Source organism: Onychomys torridus, chromosome 1 (genome assembly GCF_903995425.1).
Source record: "Onychomys torridus chromosome 1, mOncTor1.1, whole genome shotgun sequence".
NCBI classification, from domain to species: Eukaryota; Metazoa; Chordata; class Mammalia; order Rodentia; family Cricetidae; genus Onychomys; species Onychomys torridus.
In genome coordinates, this window is record NC_050443.1 from 66,254,379 (window position 1) to 66,270,859 (window position 16,481).

Genomic DNA, 16,481 nt, shown 5'->3' on the forward strand with positions numbered 1-16,481 from the left:
TACTTTCCCTATCCAAATTAGTCTTTTATTGATTCATTCACTTATTTTTATTTATTTATTTATTTGTTTGTTTGTTTGTTTGTTTGTTTATTTATGAACTAAATGAACCTGAAAAGAAGTCATAAAATGACCTAGCATGGAATCTTAGCATTAAAATTGAACAATAGATTTAGAAGGTTATATTTCTCAAATGAGAACAGCTTTATCATACAAAAGAAGAAACATATAAGTTCATATGTTAGTCTGATGTAATCTAATTTTCTGATCTCATATAGTATCAGCCGTGTTCTGAGGTTTTATTTACTCAAGGCAAAATATGAATACCTCTAATTGTCTTTCTATAGTCAAAAATTACAAATCTTACTTGTAACTTGTGAAGTGCTTGAACACTGAAAAATACTTTGAAGTTTTAAATGAGGTGAACCCCTTGGGCAGAAATTTTGCTGTAACCTCCTCAGAGCACACTTGACATCACTGTTCCTCAAGCTGTAGATCAAAGGATTGAGTGCTGGAGGTAGCACAGTGTAGAGCACAGAAAAGAGCCTGTCTGTGATTGATGGTACATCTGAGGGAGGCTTCAGATATACGAAGCAAGCAGTAGCTATGAAAAGAGTGAAAACAGTGAGGTGGGGGATGCACGTGGAAAATGCTTTGGACTGGCCTTTAGTAGTAGGAATCTTAAGCACAGTGGAGAATATGTAAAAGTAAGAGATCACCACACAAATAAAGCTAGATATGCCTAGACACACACCAATTCCGAGACTAATATAAATGCCCAAAAGCGTTTTGGGGCATGAAATCCTTAGCAATGAGGAAACAGCACAAAAAAACTGTGGGATCACATTGGAGCCACAGAAAGGCATGGAAAATGTGCCAGCTGTATATATGGCTCCAAAGAGTGCCCCAGTCGCCCAGGAAACACTCACCATAAGAGCACAGGTACCACCATTCATAATGGCATCATAGTGCAAAGGATTACAAATGGCAACATAGCGGTCATAGGACATGGCAGTCAGGACAAATACTTCTCCTGCTGCAAATGAAGTCATTAAAAATACCTGGAAGACACAACCAAGAGTGGAAATGGAATTGTTGTGAGTTAAGCTATTGACAAAGAAATTTGGAATAGGAACAGACACAAAGAAGACATCCAACAAGGACAAATTCTTCAAGAAAAAGTACATGGGTGTTTGAAGCTGCAGGTCAATGGTGATAAGAATGATGATGATGAGATTGCTTATTACAGTTGCCATGTACATCACCAGGAAGAGCACTCCACATAAAGTCTGTAGCTCCTGGACATCAGAGAACCCCGTAAGGATGAATCCAGTTGTTGCTGTGACATTCGGCATACTGGATCCTTTTCAGGCTCTGTCATCAGTAAAGGGAAAAAATGAATAAATATGATCACCACCCTAAGTAATAACACTGATATACAAATATGCTCAATGGGAAAGAATTCAAGAAAGTACAATTAAGTTGCAAACACACTTTCAAAAATACTCTCATTTCTTTCTCCTTTCTTCTCAGACTCTTGCCCTCTCTCTCACACCCCCTGTTCTTTTTGTGTGTATCTCTCCAATCTCTCCATCTTTCTTCTCTCTCTCTCTCTCTCTCTCTCTCTCTCTCTCTCTCTCTCTCTCTCTCTCTCTCTCTCTCTCCAGTCTTGGATTGTTCTTAAGGCTCTATACATGTAAACTAGATTTTCTATTATGATTCAGCTATGGAAGCTTAACTTTTGTGAGTAGCATAAAAATATGTGCTATAAATTACTGTATAATTTTAAGTCTATGGTCATAGTTAGTTTAGGAAGAAATTTTCATGGTCTGAGGAAGGTCTTGTTTCCATTTAAGTATTCATAACTTATTATTTATGAATATGTCAGCAGGCAATAGTAAGGGATTTTGAATATTTGAATGATAGTGTCATGATAGTTTTAAAGGTATATCTAAAAATTACCTCAATATGATAATTACATATATATCAAAAGATCATATTACCCCATATAATATACAATTACCTGCATCAATATGCATAAATAAAAGAAAATGAAGAAAAATAAATACATAAAAGTTAAAATTAAAATGTAATAGTAACTTTTAAGCTTGTAGACACAAACTTGGATTTGTATTAGATGGCTATGAGTTTGGACAACAAAAATTTGACCACTTTACTCCACATTTTTGTCTACTCTTTCCTCACAGTTTTCATCCGGAAATCTTAAGAAAATTATAACTTAGATTTAGATAATGCTTTTCCTAAAACCACTGCAAATGGGCAGTGGAATGCAAAGGGGCAGATAAAAGCTTAACATCTCTACCACAACTTACTTCCCATTTGATTGTCTTAAACATCACAGAAACTGAATCTCACCTCTGAAGACAAGCACTGTGTCTACCTCTAGCCAGTAGTGCTCTCCCTTAAAGGTTGAAGAAAAGATCGATTAACTAGGATGTTTCCAATTTATTATCAGCACCTTTTACATCATCTACAAAGGACCACAAGGACGCCTTTATTCCTTTAAACCTTTCTTGAACAGTGGAGGTTTGTAGACAGATGACTCATTGATGAATCTGACCTAGAAGAAGTAGTAATAACCAAACAGGGAAGAAATATCAAATCTTCCAAATAAAACCTCTAGCATGTATAAAGCCTGTAAAGCAAATCAAGATTGCTCATCCTGACATTTCCCTTTAGGTTAAACAGAGATTGCCTCTCTAAACAGAGTCAACTATAATTACCTGGACACTGTTGAGACACTGTGTGATCAGACTGAGATAAGAATCAACAAGACCACAGCCTGACCCAGTAGTTATTATGTACTCTCCCTGTTTAAGCTTGGAGTTCTTGCCATTATTTTAGAATACAAGGCTATCCAATATAGTTATATTTGCTAAATCCCTTTCCTAACTTTCTCTTTTATATTTAATGCTTGATTTCTGTCAGATCAGATTCTCCTAATGTGCTGTAATGTTCAAAAGCCAGGATCCCTATCGTATAAGATTCCTTTGAAGAAACTCCAACCAAATATTCCCCCATTTTCTTGAATATTTTTATAATGTTATATTGTTTAAAATTCACTTTTCAACATTATCTGGTATGATCTGAAACAAGTCAAGTGCTGTATGTTCAAATTCTATTATTTGGTTACTAGGTCAAGATTATTTATATAATTCATTTATTCATTAAAATACAAGTAGGCAAATCTCTCATTCTCTCTCTCTCTCTCTCTCTCTCTCTCTCTCTCTCTCTCTGTGTGTGTGTGTGTGTGTGTGTGTGTGTGTGTGTGTGTATGTGTGTGTGTGTGTGTGTGTGTGTGTGTGTGTGTGTGTGTATGTGTCCCACAATTAAATGATTGAGAGTAATATATAGGGTATGGGGGCATCTTCTCCACTAGACTGGGAAAAGTTAAGTATGGGCAAGCATGTACAAATATTTTACTAAACAACAAAAAGTCTTCAAATGGTATGATTTATTGCAATAAAAGATCACGATCTATTTAAGCAGTCAGTTGGCTGCTTAAGGTTAAGGCAATTCCACCCATGTTGACAGGACAAGTATATAGGACAAAGTCCTCTAGAGATGGCATTTAGGAAAGTACATCTCTAATGTAACATAAGATGAATTTTCTCTTGAATATTTACAGAAAAGCTATCTATGTACACAGGAAAAAAATTGTTCTACTGCGCTGAGATTACAGACACTTGCCAAAATATTATAATCCTCAGGGTAGGGAAATGCAGAAAGAAGGCAATTAATTTACATTGCTCTTAATAAACTTTCCAATTTCCTCTATATCTATAATATTTTAAAAAATATTTTAAAGAGCATATTTTAACATTTTACCAATGGAAATTTTTGAAATTTTTACCTTACAAAAATTCAAATTCTTCACATTCCTAGAAAAGTTAATCTATATTTTCCAGCAGGTCAAATTGAGAAGGTAAATTTCTGTCAAATCTGTAAGAGCTCAGTTTAATACTGGATCACCTGAAAGGAAAATAGAACATGTAGCTCTCATTGGGAAATTATGAAATCATATTCATATCATATTGAAGTTGTTATAAAACTCAAAATTCTGAGCTAGACTGTATTCATTTCTTATCCAAAGAAAGTATGAGCAACAAGTAAATATTTTACCTTTTTATAAATTTTGATGTGTATTCATTTGAATCCATATATATAATGAATATATTCCTAACCTTTTAAAGTCAGTTGCTACCCCTTGGGAATCCCAAAAGACAAATCTTTCTGGATAGTCTTACTGTGAACCCAGGTAAAGACAATTAGTGTTGGAATAATTGCTGTTTTCTAAAAATGATAGTTATCAGTTCCCAGAAGATACATTGGAATAGGTCAGGAAGAACATGGTCATGTTTTCCTCAGAATTAAATTAATATGTATTTGCTTAGCTGCACTGTGCATAGAGTTAGAGGCAATGTTAGATTTGTAAAAAATATTACAAAATATAAAAATTAGGAACTATGTTTAAAGACTCTTGTAATACCACTTGCATTAATTACTTGTCTCAAGGCTGTGGCAAAATATATGGGAAAAAAAGACAACATGAGAAAGGAAGGACTGAGGTTAGCACATGCTGTGCAGGTACAGTGCATGATGGCAGAGAACGGATAGTTCAAGATCATGAAACCACGGGACACAAGGTACCAACAATGAGAAAGCAGAAAATGACAAACTATATGGCTATAATGCTAATCTTTTTAGCTTCTGTTTTTATGCCCAGGAATTAAATATAGAAAATAGATCCACCTACACCCAGGGTACATCCTTCTACCAAGGTCAAGCCTCACAGGAAATGTACTTAGAGACACTTGGTCTTTAAGTATCTAAGCCAAAATTATAAATTTCATTATAGCCATCTCAACTCTATTCCTTGTCAACTTGATGCCCAACTGTATTACTTTTAAATTATAACCCTACACAGTGGTTCTTTAAGTCTCATGTCAATTTTATAAGTACAAGTATGTTTATCACACCTCTAAATATCCCTAAACTCTTAGGAGCTCTAATAATGTTCAAACATCTGTTTTCCATGGTCTTGGAGAGATGACTAAGTGGTTAAAAGCTGGTACTGCTCATGTCGAGGACTCACGTTGGCTTCCCACCACCCACATTAGGAAACCCACAACTGTCCATAACTCCAGCTCCAGTGACCTGTTCCAACTTCTGTTGATATCCTCAACCACATATACTCAGGACTTCAAAAGCATACATAGACATAAATTCAAAATAAAATTGATATTTTAATGTGTATGATCCAATTTTCTCTGGAAACTCAGAGCAATCTCTTGTGTGGCCTTAAAAAAACAAAAATTAAATTATATACTTTATACATTCAATGACACAGACCAAACATTCCCTTTATAAAACAGAATAATGAATGAAAAGCAAGGAAAGAACATTTAAAGGCAAGATTAAAATCAAATGTGGCAAACAACAAAACTTTTACGTTTGTATTTGGAATCTGGCATTTATGATAGAATCATCTGCATTCTCATAGCCTTGAGCAATCCTTCTCATCCATATCTCCAACTTGTAGCTCGTGTGCTTCTTCATTGAGCTGGCTCTACAATACATCTGCAGCTTTCCTTGATAGACACGCCATGATCTTGGGTATTGCAAACACCCTGAAGTTTCATTATATCCCAAGGTTTACTGTCCAGTTCCTTCTCAAACCTTCCTAGAAGGAAATCTAAATTAACTAGTCACATATCATCTGGCCTCTGTAGCTTCCTAGAACTTTGGTTTGAGTCTCCCTTAACTCATCATTCTCCTATACTACATTCCAGCAAACTATTGTGTATCAAACTTGTGGTACTGGTGATTTCTACTGTCAACTGAAATATAGCTTGGATCCTGGACCACAGTTTCAGTGCCCTGTTTATTATGCCTTTGATAGTGATCCTGGGGAAATATTTCCCTAAGTAGGAATTTTGCAGTAGGGAATCACTAAAGCATACTTAGTTGAGGATCTTTTCTTTCAATATATTTACATGTTTCAAGTTCATAGATGTGGTATTACTCTCAAATGACCTTCCTATTTTTCCATGTATTAAATGGTGTTTTTGATTACTGGAAGGAACTAAAGATGTTTTGTCTTCCTTCTTGGCTTACAACTTTAAATTTCATTAAAATCATTCCTTACCATTTGTAACTTTCTCTTATCTTTCAGAAGGTCCTCACCATATGTCTTTCTAACAGCCCTGAGTATTAACCGTACCACTGTCTGAATGTCTTGCTTTCTTAAATGTCCTATGCCAAAGAATTTAGTCTAATATGTTTGAACTGACTCATCCCTTCAGGATATGGGCAGACTGCATGCTGGTTTGTTGTCAGAGCACAATAAAAGTGCTTTAAGTCCAGTTTACAATGATGATAGAGCCCATGTTTTCCTGACACAGACTCAGGAGTCTCCATAGCATTCATTTTGCTAGAAATTTTGACCTATGAAGATTCCCACAAAATATGCCCCTAATCTCTGCATTCTTATGCTTTAAATCATCATACTTTCTTTCTGTAAATAAATTGTCAAATATTAAGAAACATATACTCAGGTTAATCATAGCAATAAAGCCACTCTTTGATTCTAGTATTCTGCTAGTTACATTTCATACTATTACAACAAATTACTTAAAACAACAATGTAATGAAGGTATTACATTGATTTGCCTTATTGTTTGCTCATAGATTCCATCACATTGGGAAAGTGATGATGGCAGTTTCATGGTCAAAAATGCATTCATCTGTGGTTAAGAAGCAGATAGAGATGAATTCTCTCACCTCACTTATACCCAGATAGTGATTAGTATGGGACCAACCCTACACCACAGAATGGTATCCCACAAAAAATGGATGGGCCTTCCCAGCTCAGTCAAACATCTTTGAAAGTTTGTACCAGAGGTGATTCTATTGCTTGTAAGTCACTAGCCAACAAAACCATCCAAACTATTACTAATGCCTTTTCATCTTAATAATTTGACTCTGAGGAACTAGGTAAAGACTATGATATTAATGTATTCAAATATTTGGTAGTAAAGAAATACACAATACCTTGAAAAGCTTTGCTTAATCACCATAGTCAGTTATCATGAAAAGCAAAATTAATCATATTTATTTGGTTATTTGGACCCTAATATTGAAAAGTCCTGGTTAAAATATTTAGCCATAATGACTCTGAATTCAGGTCCCAGTTGTTGTCACAAATAAAGGAGAGGGACCCATGCCCCTTTTTAATATGATATGATATAATATAATAAATATAATATAATATAACATAATAATATAACATAATAGCATGTGTTGAGGTTGTCATAACAGTTAGCTTATTTACAGATGTCTCCACTGAGCATCACAATAAAGAGTAGGCAGTACAAATTTAATAAATAAATAAAATAAAATTATCTATGCTCTTCAAAGACAATTTTTGTTGCAGTATATAGTAAACACTTCTAGAAAGACTACCAATAAGGGAAAATGAGCTTTATACTAGGATACTCCTGAATGGATACAGTTTTAAAATGGCCAATGATGATTTATAGTTATACACATAGATCTGTACATTTCACAACTATCATTCAAGAAGCTTTAATTTACAGTAGATAGTTGCTAGAAGAGATAACCAAAACTTTCTGAGATGAATAGAATAATTATCAACAGAATGTTCAGCCATAAGGGAACAAAACCCTTTACACTGCACCTCCAGTCCCCAAGGTTCAGGGATCATTTCCAAGGAGAGCTGGAAAGAAAGGGAGGGTTGGATGTGGAGGATGACTGCAAGGAAGCAACTTCTGGACACAGAGGAACAGCTGCACAGATGAATTCCTAGAGGTTGTGACAGCATGCATACAAGCTATTCATTCCTAACACAGACCAACTCAGCATGGAAAGAGGAGTTGAAATTTAAATTCTATCCCTAGACGAGGAGGATTGCCAATTCTCATTTACTGGGAAAGAAGGGGTCGGTTTTCTCTAAGAGTTTAGTACCTAGTAAGTTAAGCACTTCCTAATGGCAGATCACAGTGCAAGATTTGGCAGCACACATTGGTCTTGAAGAGTTATAATAAAAACAATAAAATGTTGAGTGATAGCAAAGTAAGTTAGATCCAGGAAGAACTGGGACATGAATGTGATAAAATAACTGTATGAAAGTAAAATTCTCAAGGAGTTAATGAAACTGGAATAAATAAATAATCATCATAGAAACATTGGCTTGGTAGGATGTCCTTTATAAACTGCAGGTTCCCAGTAAGGTATTCAAATTAATCAAACATGGTTTCTTTTATGTGTATTATTCACGGTATTACTAAAAAACCTAGATAAAAGAATAATATTTTTAATACTCACTTCCACAGCTCTAATATTATTATTCTCCTAAAATTATTCTATTTTCATATATTTTTATTAATATGAAACACATCAAAATTTCAGGTCAGTGGACTGGTGGCCGTGGAGCCCCCATGGGACTGGACTAGGCCCTCTAGATACGGAACACAGTTGTTTGGCTCGAACTGTTTGGGGGGCACCCAGGCAGGGGGATTGGGATCTGCCCCTTGTCTATGGGCAGTCTTCTGGGAATACAGTGCCTCTGGTGACATGTCTTGCACAGCTTTGGTGCAGTGGGAAGAGGCTTGGATCTGCCTATGCTCAGTGTACTGGGCTCTGCTGACTCCCCATGGGAGAACTCGATTTGGGGGATGTGGGGATGCAGGGTGGCTTGGGAAAGAGGGCTGGAGGTGGAAGTAGGAAGGAGAGTGGATCTGTGGATGATATGTGGAGTGAGTAGAAAATTCCTTAATAAAGAAAAAAATTTGAAGAGTATAATAAAAATCATGATTATAAATTTTAAAAAATTCCAGGTCAGTGAGATAAGTTAAGACACAAAGCTAGTGGATGGTTGGTGTTACAAGTGACTTTTTACTTTGTGGAAACAAAAGTCTCACAGATTTGAACTAAGATTCTTATTTTTCTAACTCATGAACATTCTCCATGCTTTAAATATAACCCTATAAAATTTGTAATTAGTTCATGAATTATGATGTTTAAAATCATCTTTTACTCTAAGATATTTTAATTTCTAAATTTAGAATATATTCAAACTTAAAATTGTATGGATGTTATAGATTACTGGCAATTAACTTTTGTCTAGATTTCTCATCTTCAAATACTGCACATTTTAGACATCAGAAATAGCAAATTTGAATATTAATCTAATAATTATATCTAGGTTCTTTTTATGTTCATCTCCTTCTTCATGTATACCATTAAGTGTACTTTATCTTATTCTCAATTCTAGAATTGAATGATGAATTAAGGGGTCAGGTTTGATGGATAGTAGCCATGTTCCATTTGTCTTTTGTAACTTGAAATAATTCAGTGATTCTTCAGTCTAGATTTTCCATTTAGAGCTTTGGTAATATTGAACAATGTAAGATAGTAAATTATTTAAGGACATATGCCTTCATTTAAGATTCTCTGCACATTATTCACAGTTGTATCTATGTTTGCATTCCTGGTCCACATGCTGTAGAATAATCATCTTCACAAGCACTCCACATTAACTTGTCTTTACTATTTTAGTGGGTCACAAATCATTATTATTTTAATTTAATTTTATACAGTTGTGTGGCATCCGGGAGCAGATGCTTGGTTGAAAGTATACTTGTAAAATATTCTTACCACCTGGAAATGAAAGAAAAAGAGGAAGAAATAAATAAATGAATGAGCACAAGGGAAGGTGGTTGATAACAGGAGCAAAATAGAATTATGTATCTATATTAACAGACCACCATGAAATGCTAACTAAAGAAAATTTAAACTGAAGATCTTCACTTGTACCTTGACTCTTCTAGTCACACACCAGTTTGATATGCATTTTATGTAATTCATGTCATGGTTCACACAGACATTGTGATGTAAATTTTTTCTTAGGGTTTGCTTATAAAGTATCACTCACAGGCTCATGTTTCAACACCATGTCTCCAGATGATCAAGTTGTTTTTGTGAGGCTTTGGACTGATCACAAAGGGAGATATAGCTTGTGGATGGAGAAAAGTAGGGAAATTTCCTGAGGCTTAGAGCCTAGCCCTTCTTCTAGTGCTGTCAGCCATCTGGTCAACCAGTATATGAAGTGGGGGGCACTAGAAATCCTCTCCAAATTGGACAAGTCTCTCTAGATGTAAGGACTTTCTTAACATGTTTGACTAGTACCTACTAAAACCAGGAGCCAAACTGAATCCTCCCTCCCATAAGTACTTGTTGTCAGGTTTCCTGACATAGCCATGAGAAGAGTTCTAATATGAAATTATCACAGGCTTCTCTTATATCTTGCTTTGTGTTGTCTTCCTTCTTTCCAGGAATCTCTAGATGCAAGAAATATCAAACATGTTCTCACTTGAATAATCCTAAATTAGGCATAACTAAGTTTTCAATTATCTATGATCATACCGCCCCTTTAAGAAACCCAGGATAGCAAAAAGAATCCTGTACAATAAAACAACCACTGGAGGCATCACGATCCCCAACCTCAAGCTCTACTATAGAACTCCCCTAATCAAAACAGCTTGGTACTGGCATAAAAACTGACATGTGGACCAATGGAATTGAATTGAAGACCCTGACATTAACCCGCACACCTATGAGCATAAAATTTTTGACAAAGAAGCCAAAAATGTACAATGGAATAAAGAAAGCATCTTCAACAAATGGTGCTGGCATAACTGGATGTCAATGTGTAGAAAGCTGCAAATAGATCCATATCTGTCACCATGCACAGAACTTAAGTCCAAGTAGATCAAAGACATCAACATAAATCCAGTTACTCTGAACCTGATAGAAGAGAAAGTAGGAAGTACTCTTGAACGCATTGGCACCAAAGATCACTTTCTAAATATAACACCAGTAGCACAGACACTGAGAGAAACAATCAATCCATGGGACCTGTTGAAACTGAGAAGCTCTTGTAGAGCAAGGGCATGGTCAACAAGACAAAGCAACAGCCTACAGAATGGGAAAAGGTCTTCACCAACCCAACATCTGACAGAGGGCTGATATCCAGAATATATAAAGAACTTAAGAAATTAGACATCAAAATGCCCAACAGTCCAATTAAGAAATGGGCTATAGAACTAAACAGAGAATTCTCCACAGAGGAAGTTCAAATGGCTGAAAGACATTTAAGGAATTGCTCAACATCCCTAATTATCCAGGAAATGCAAATCAAACAACTCTGAGATACTGCCTTACACCTGGAAGAGTGGATAAGATCAAAAACAATGAAGACAGCTTATGCTGGAGAGGATGTGGAGCAAGGAGAACTCTCCTCCACTGCTGGTGGGAATGCAAGCTTTTACAGCCACTTTGGAAATCAATATGGTGCTTCCTTAGAAAATTGGGAATCCATCTCCCTAAGACCCAGCTGTAGCATTCTTGGGCATATTCCCAAGGAATGTTCAATCATACCACAAGGGCATTTGCTCAGCTATGTTCATATCAGCTTTGTTTGTAATAGCCAGAACATGATAACCACCTACATGCCCTTCAACTGAAAAATGGATAAAGAAAATATGGTACATATACACAATGGAGTACTACTCAGCAGAGGAAAACAATGACATCAAGAGGTTTGCAGGAAAATGGATGGATCTAGAAAAAAAATTATCCTGAGTGAGGTAACCCAGACACAGAAGGACAAACATAATATGTACTCACTCATAGGATGATACTAGATGTATAACAAAGATGACTAGACTGCTACACACCTCCAGGGAGGCTACCTAGAAAACGGGACCATAGGAACACTCAGGGATCACCCAATGACAGAGAAATGGATGAGATCTACATGAAAAACCTGGATGACAGTGGGAGTAATGAAGGGCAAGTTTTGAGGGAAAGAAAGCTTAGGGGAGCAGGAGATCAAGAACAGAAAGGGAGAACAATGAATAACAGACCATGATAAATGAAGACCACATGAGAACAGGAATAGACAGAGTGCTTGAGATGTCCCCAGAAATCCACAATGATATATCCTCTGTAGACTGCTGGCAGTGGACGAGGGAGGGCCTGATCTGACATAGTCTGGTGATCAGATGACTAAATACCCTAACAGTCATCTTGGAACTCTCATCCAATGATGGTAGTGGATACGGAGATCCTCGGCCAGGCCCCAGGTGGAGCTCAAGGTGTCCAACTGTCGAGAAGGAGGGACTGCAAGAGCATGAATTGTTGAATCCAAGATTGCAAAAAGCACAGGGACAAATAGCCAATTGAATGGAAGCACATGAATTATGAACCAAAGGCTGTGGAACCCCCAGCTGGATCAGGCCCTCTAGATAAGTGAGACAACTGAATAGCTTGATCTGTTTGGAAGGCACCCAGGCAGTGGGACCAGGACCTGTCCTTGGTTCATGAGCTGGCCGTTTGGAACCTTGGGCTTACACAGGGACACATTCTCAGCCAGGAAGGAGGAGACGGGACCTGCCTGTGCTGAATCCACCAGGTTTAAATGAGTCCCCAGGGGTGTCTTGGTAATGGAGGACATGGGAATGGAGGGGAGGGCCTGGGGTTAGGTGTGGGTGGGTGCAGGAGGGGGGAGGACAGGGGAACCCATGGCTGATGTATAAAATTAAACACATAATAATAATAATAATAATAATAATAATAATAATAATAATAATAATAATATTCTTCCATATAACAAAAGAAGATTTTTTTATACTTCTTCCCCCTCTTAGATAGTGTATGTGCCAAAGGATCTTGCCTAAACTTATGTATATCATTTTCCTTTTATTTTTCATGTAGTTATGCATTTCACTGGAAGCATTTATATTATTTAGGCTAATTCACATTAATTTTAAAGTACATTTTGTTCTAAACCTTTGATGCCACATTTTTCACAAGTTAGTAAAGTATGTTTTGTCAAAGTAAAAGATATATAAAACTATCAAGAACAAAATATGCTTAAATTTATGTCTTGGTCTAGGTCCCTAGAGCAGTTGAGGGGACCATGTTGGTATCTGAGGAGGGGGCCATGTTGGTATCTGAGAAGGGGGGTTGAGGGGGCCATGTTGGTATCTGAGGACCATGCTGTCATAGGAGCTGTGCCAATCTTGGTGGCCTGAGCAGCCATCTGGGGCAAGGGTGACATCTTGATCTGTGACCATGTTGCCAAGGACCATGTCTGGGTTCATAGCCCCATGGGCCAGGATCTGTGTTAATGTCCCTGGCACATGTTGCCACTAAGTGCCATGTGGATGCACAGCACCTGGGCCATAACCTGTAACCACATTGGTATCTGAGAGCTCTCCTGCTACTAGATCAGTCAGTCTGATTCAGGTGGCCAGTGCTGCCAACATAGGCCATGCTATTATCCAGACCTGGGCTGTGGCCAAGGCTCATGTCTGGGTCCATAGCCCTGTCCCAGCCAGGGTCTTTGTTGAGACCATCAAAGAATCTTCCAATGCCAGGGGTCTGTGCTACCACATAGGGTCATATCAGCATATTTGTGTTTGTGGGCCACACTTCCTTGCAGACCAGGCTGGGCCAAGAGCCCTGCAATGCCATGTAGGGCCACGGTGACATCTGGGTCCAGGCTGATGCCTTGAACCCTGTCTGGATTCATAATCTTCCCACAGCCAGGGTCTGGATTGATGTCTGTGGCCCATGTTGCCACTAAAGACCACATAGATCCATAGAGTCTGGGCCATAATCTGTGGCCATGAGGGTATCTGACCACCATGTAGCCACTGGGGACATGCTGATTTGAGTGACCTGACTGTCTCCCAGGCCATGGTGTCATATGGGCCAGGCCTGCAGCCAAAATTGCCTTTTCTGGATATATGGCAGCCAGGGTCTGAGTTGATGCCCATGGCTCCTGTTACCGCTGAGGGCCATGAAAATGAACAGGGTCTGGTCAGCTATCTAAGACCATGTAAGCATGCAAGATCTGTGCTTCTGCTGTGTCCATACTGTTCTGTGTGGCCAGTGCTACCATCTGGTGCCATGGTGACATCTGGGAAGGGATCACAGTCTAGTGCCATGTCAGATTTGTGGCCCTGAAGGGGCCAAGGTCTGAGGTTATATCCATCACTCCTGTTATCACTGAGGGCCATGCAGATGCCTAGAATCTGATAAATCACTGGAGACCATGTTGGTCCCCAAGGGCAATACTGCCACCACAACGATATTGATCTGGTTGGCCTGTGCTGTCACTTAGCTTTGGTGACATCCAGGCGAGGCTGCTGCCAAAGGCCATGTCTACATTCATGGTCCTGCAACGGGGTCTGTGAAAATGCCCATTGCCCCTTTTTAGCACAGGAGATCATTGGAACCATGCTATAATGAATTAGCCTCACCCTTCACTGGCCCTGAGATAGCTGGCCCAGCTCCTCACTGGATACTTAAACAGGAGAGCTGACCCTTTCCGTCAGGGGAGAGCTCACTGCCAATACTTAGGATATGTGGCCCTACCCCTAAACACAGGCATGCACCTTACCTGGGCAGCACACTAGAGTGGACCTTGTGGTCATGAATGCAGGTGAGCTGACCCTGACGGTATGAGAACAGAAGAGCTGACTCTACCCTTCCTCTCCTACAGCATTTGGGAGAGAGGATACTGCATCTTGCCTGGGCAAAAAAAAAATAGAGCTGGCCTTAGTGATATGCATGTCGGTGACCTGGATCTAAGGACCTGACAGCAGGAGAACTGGCCTCACTTCTTGCTGTAGGATGTATTGGGTGAGCTAGTTAAGACAGTAGTGGAGAGTGCACCTGGGTAGTGACAAGGAGGGAAAATTGGTGGGGTGACAAATCCAGCTTCAAAATGGGCCCAGAACCAGGGCTATGAGTTGGTCCACCCCAACATTCAGAGAATCCATGAACTGTTGGATCATCTGAAGAGGACAAAACAGCAGCATCTCCATAACGTAGGACAAAAGGATATCCAAGAGAAGCCCCAGTGAGAACCCACTATTGGTAGTGTAGCAGAAATCAGAGTCCTTAAGCCAGACCAATGACTGGAGACAATGAACTGCTTCAAGTACAGATGGACCAACGGGTAAACTGTGTAACTCAACAGGCCACACTACAGCCTCTATGACAAGAGCTTTCTTGTTCTTCTGATGGCAGAAAGCAGAAAAGTATATAAAGTGTGAGGACCAGGAACTAGATTCTTTTAGCTGGTTAAGCTTTTAGGCTTGTGAGCAACAGTTCAGCTGAGAGGCATCCAGTCCAAGGAAAAAAGATCAGCACAGGAATTGGCGGGATGAGGTGGCTGTGGCCTGTTCTGCCTTCTGTTCCTCCAGCATTCACCCCAATAGCTAGCTCCAGGTTTGTTTTTATTAAGAAGACTATTTATGATACATACTACATCTTGCACCCAACGTTTGGAGTACAAATTCACAAAAAAGCCACTTAGCTGTGGCCTTCGGGGCCCCAGCTCAGACCCAAGCCACCCTCAGCCGGTTGTGGTCAAGTACCCTGGTAGGATTTGCTGAGTAAAGGAGAGAGAGGTGTAGCTAGAGAGCTTCTCTCCAGGTGCCACCAACCTCCCATGGTTCCACAACCCATGTATAAAATAATCTCACAGATGCTTTTATAATTTAAACTGCTTGGACATTAGCTCAGGCCTACCATTGTCTAGCTCTTACTCTTATATTCAGCCCATTTCTATTAATCTATACTTTGCCATGTGGCTTGTGACTTACCAGTACATTACATCTCACTTGTGATGGCAGAGGTGGAGGCGGCAGGTCTCTCTGCCTCAGCCTTACTTCCCAGAATTTTCTTCTCTATTTGTACCACCTATACTTCCTGCCTGGCTACTGGCCAATCAGTATTTTATTTATACAGAGTAATATCCACAGCAGAGAGGCAGGAAGATCCTGAGTTTGAGGCCAGCCTAGGAGGCTTGCTGAGGAGAAACCGCAGCCAGAGCCAAGACAAGCCAATAACGGTGGTGGGAAAATGGAGGCAGTGGCTGCTGCTCTGAGTTGCTGGCTTCTTCTCATCATGTTGGTGACTGCAGTGATGCTACTACCTGGGATGAAGGGTTTACTGCTGCTTGTTCAGAGAAGAATTACCAGGACCATCGTGTTATAAGAAGGCATCAGCAAAGGTCAGTTTAGAAAAGTTTGGCAAGACAAATGTGGGGTGCAATTGCTCTGAAGATTTTTTTTTCTAGGGAAGAAAGTTCATGGTTCCAAGAGACAGACATTTACCAGACTGTGATTGCTCCAAAAAACAGAGGAGACATACACACACACACATACACACATACACACACACACACACACACACACACACACACACACACACACACAAATCTGCAGGGAACCATGACCAAGCTTAACAGCAACTCTGAAATTTGAAATCTTCAAAAGGATGAATCGTCCCACAAAGATGATTCCACATGGACTATGGTAAAGCCATTAAGCTGAATAACACCATGGAAAGATCTGCTTTGATTT

At 38.9% G+C, this 16,481-nt stretch overlaps 1 protein-coding gene across 1 annotated transcript; it reads right to left on the reverse strand.

Annotated features, from left to right (window-relative positions):
* Positions 1 to 344: 344 nt before the first annotated feature.
* LOC118586950 (olfactory receptor 14A2-like) lies at positions 345 to 1,352 on the reverse strand. The gene has a single exon (XM_036192456.1). The coding sequence runs from the start codon at positions 1,350 to 1,352 to the stop codon at positions 345 to 347; it is 1,008 nt and encodes a 335-aa protein (XP_036048349.1).
* Between the last annotated feature and the right edge of the window lie 15,129 nt (positions 1,353 to 16,481).

What these genes read in the sequence shown, in the direction of transcription:
- LOC118586950 (XM_036192456.1), bottom strand. Translation starts at nt 1,352, where the DNA reads ATGCCGAATGTCACAGCAACAACTGGATTCATCCTTACGGGGTTCTCT.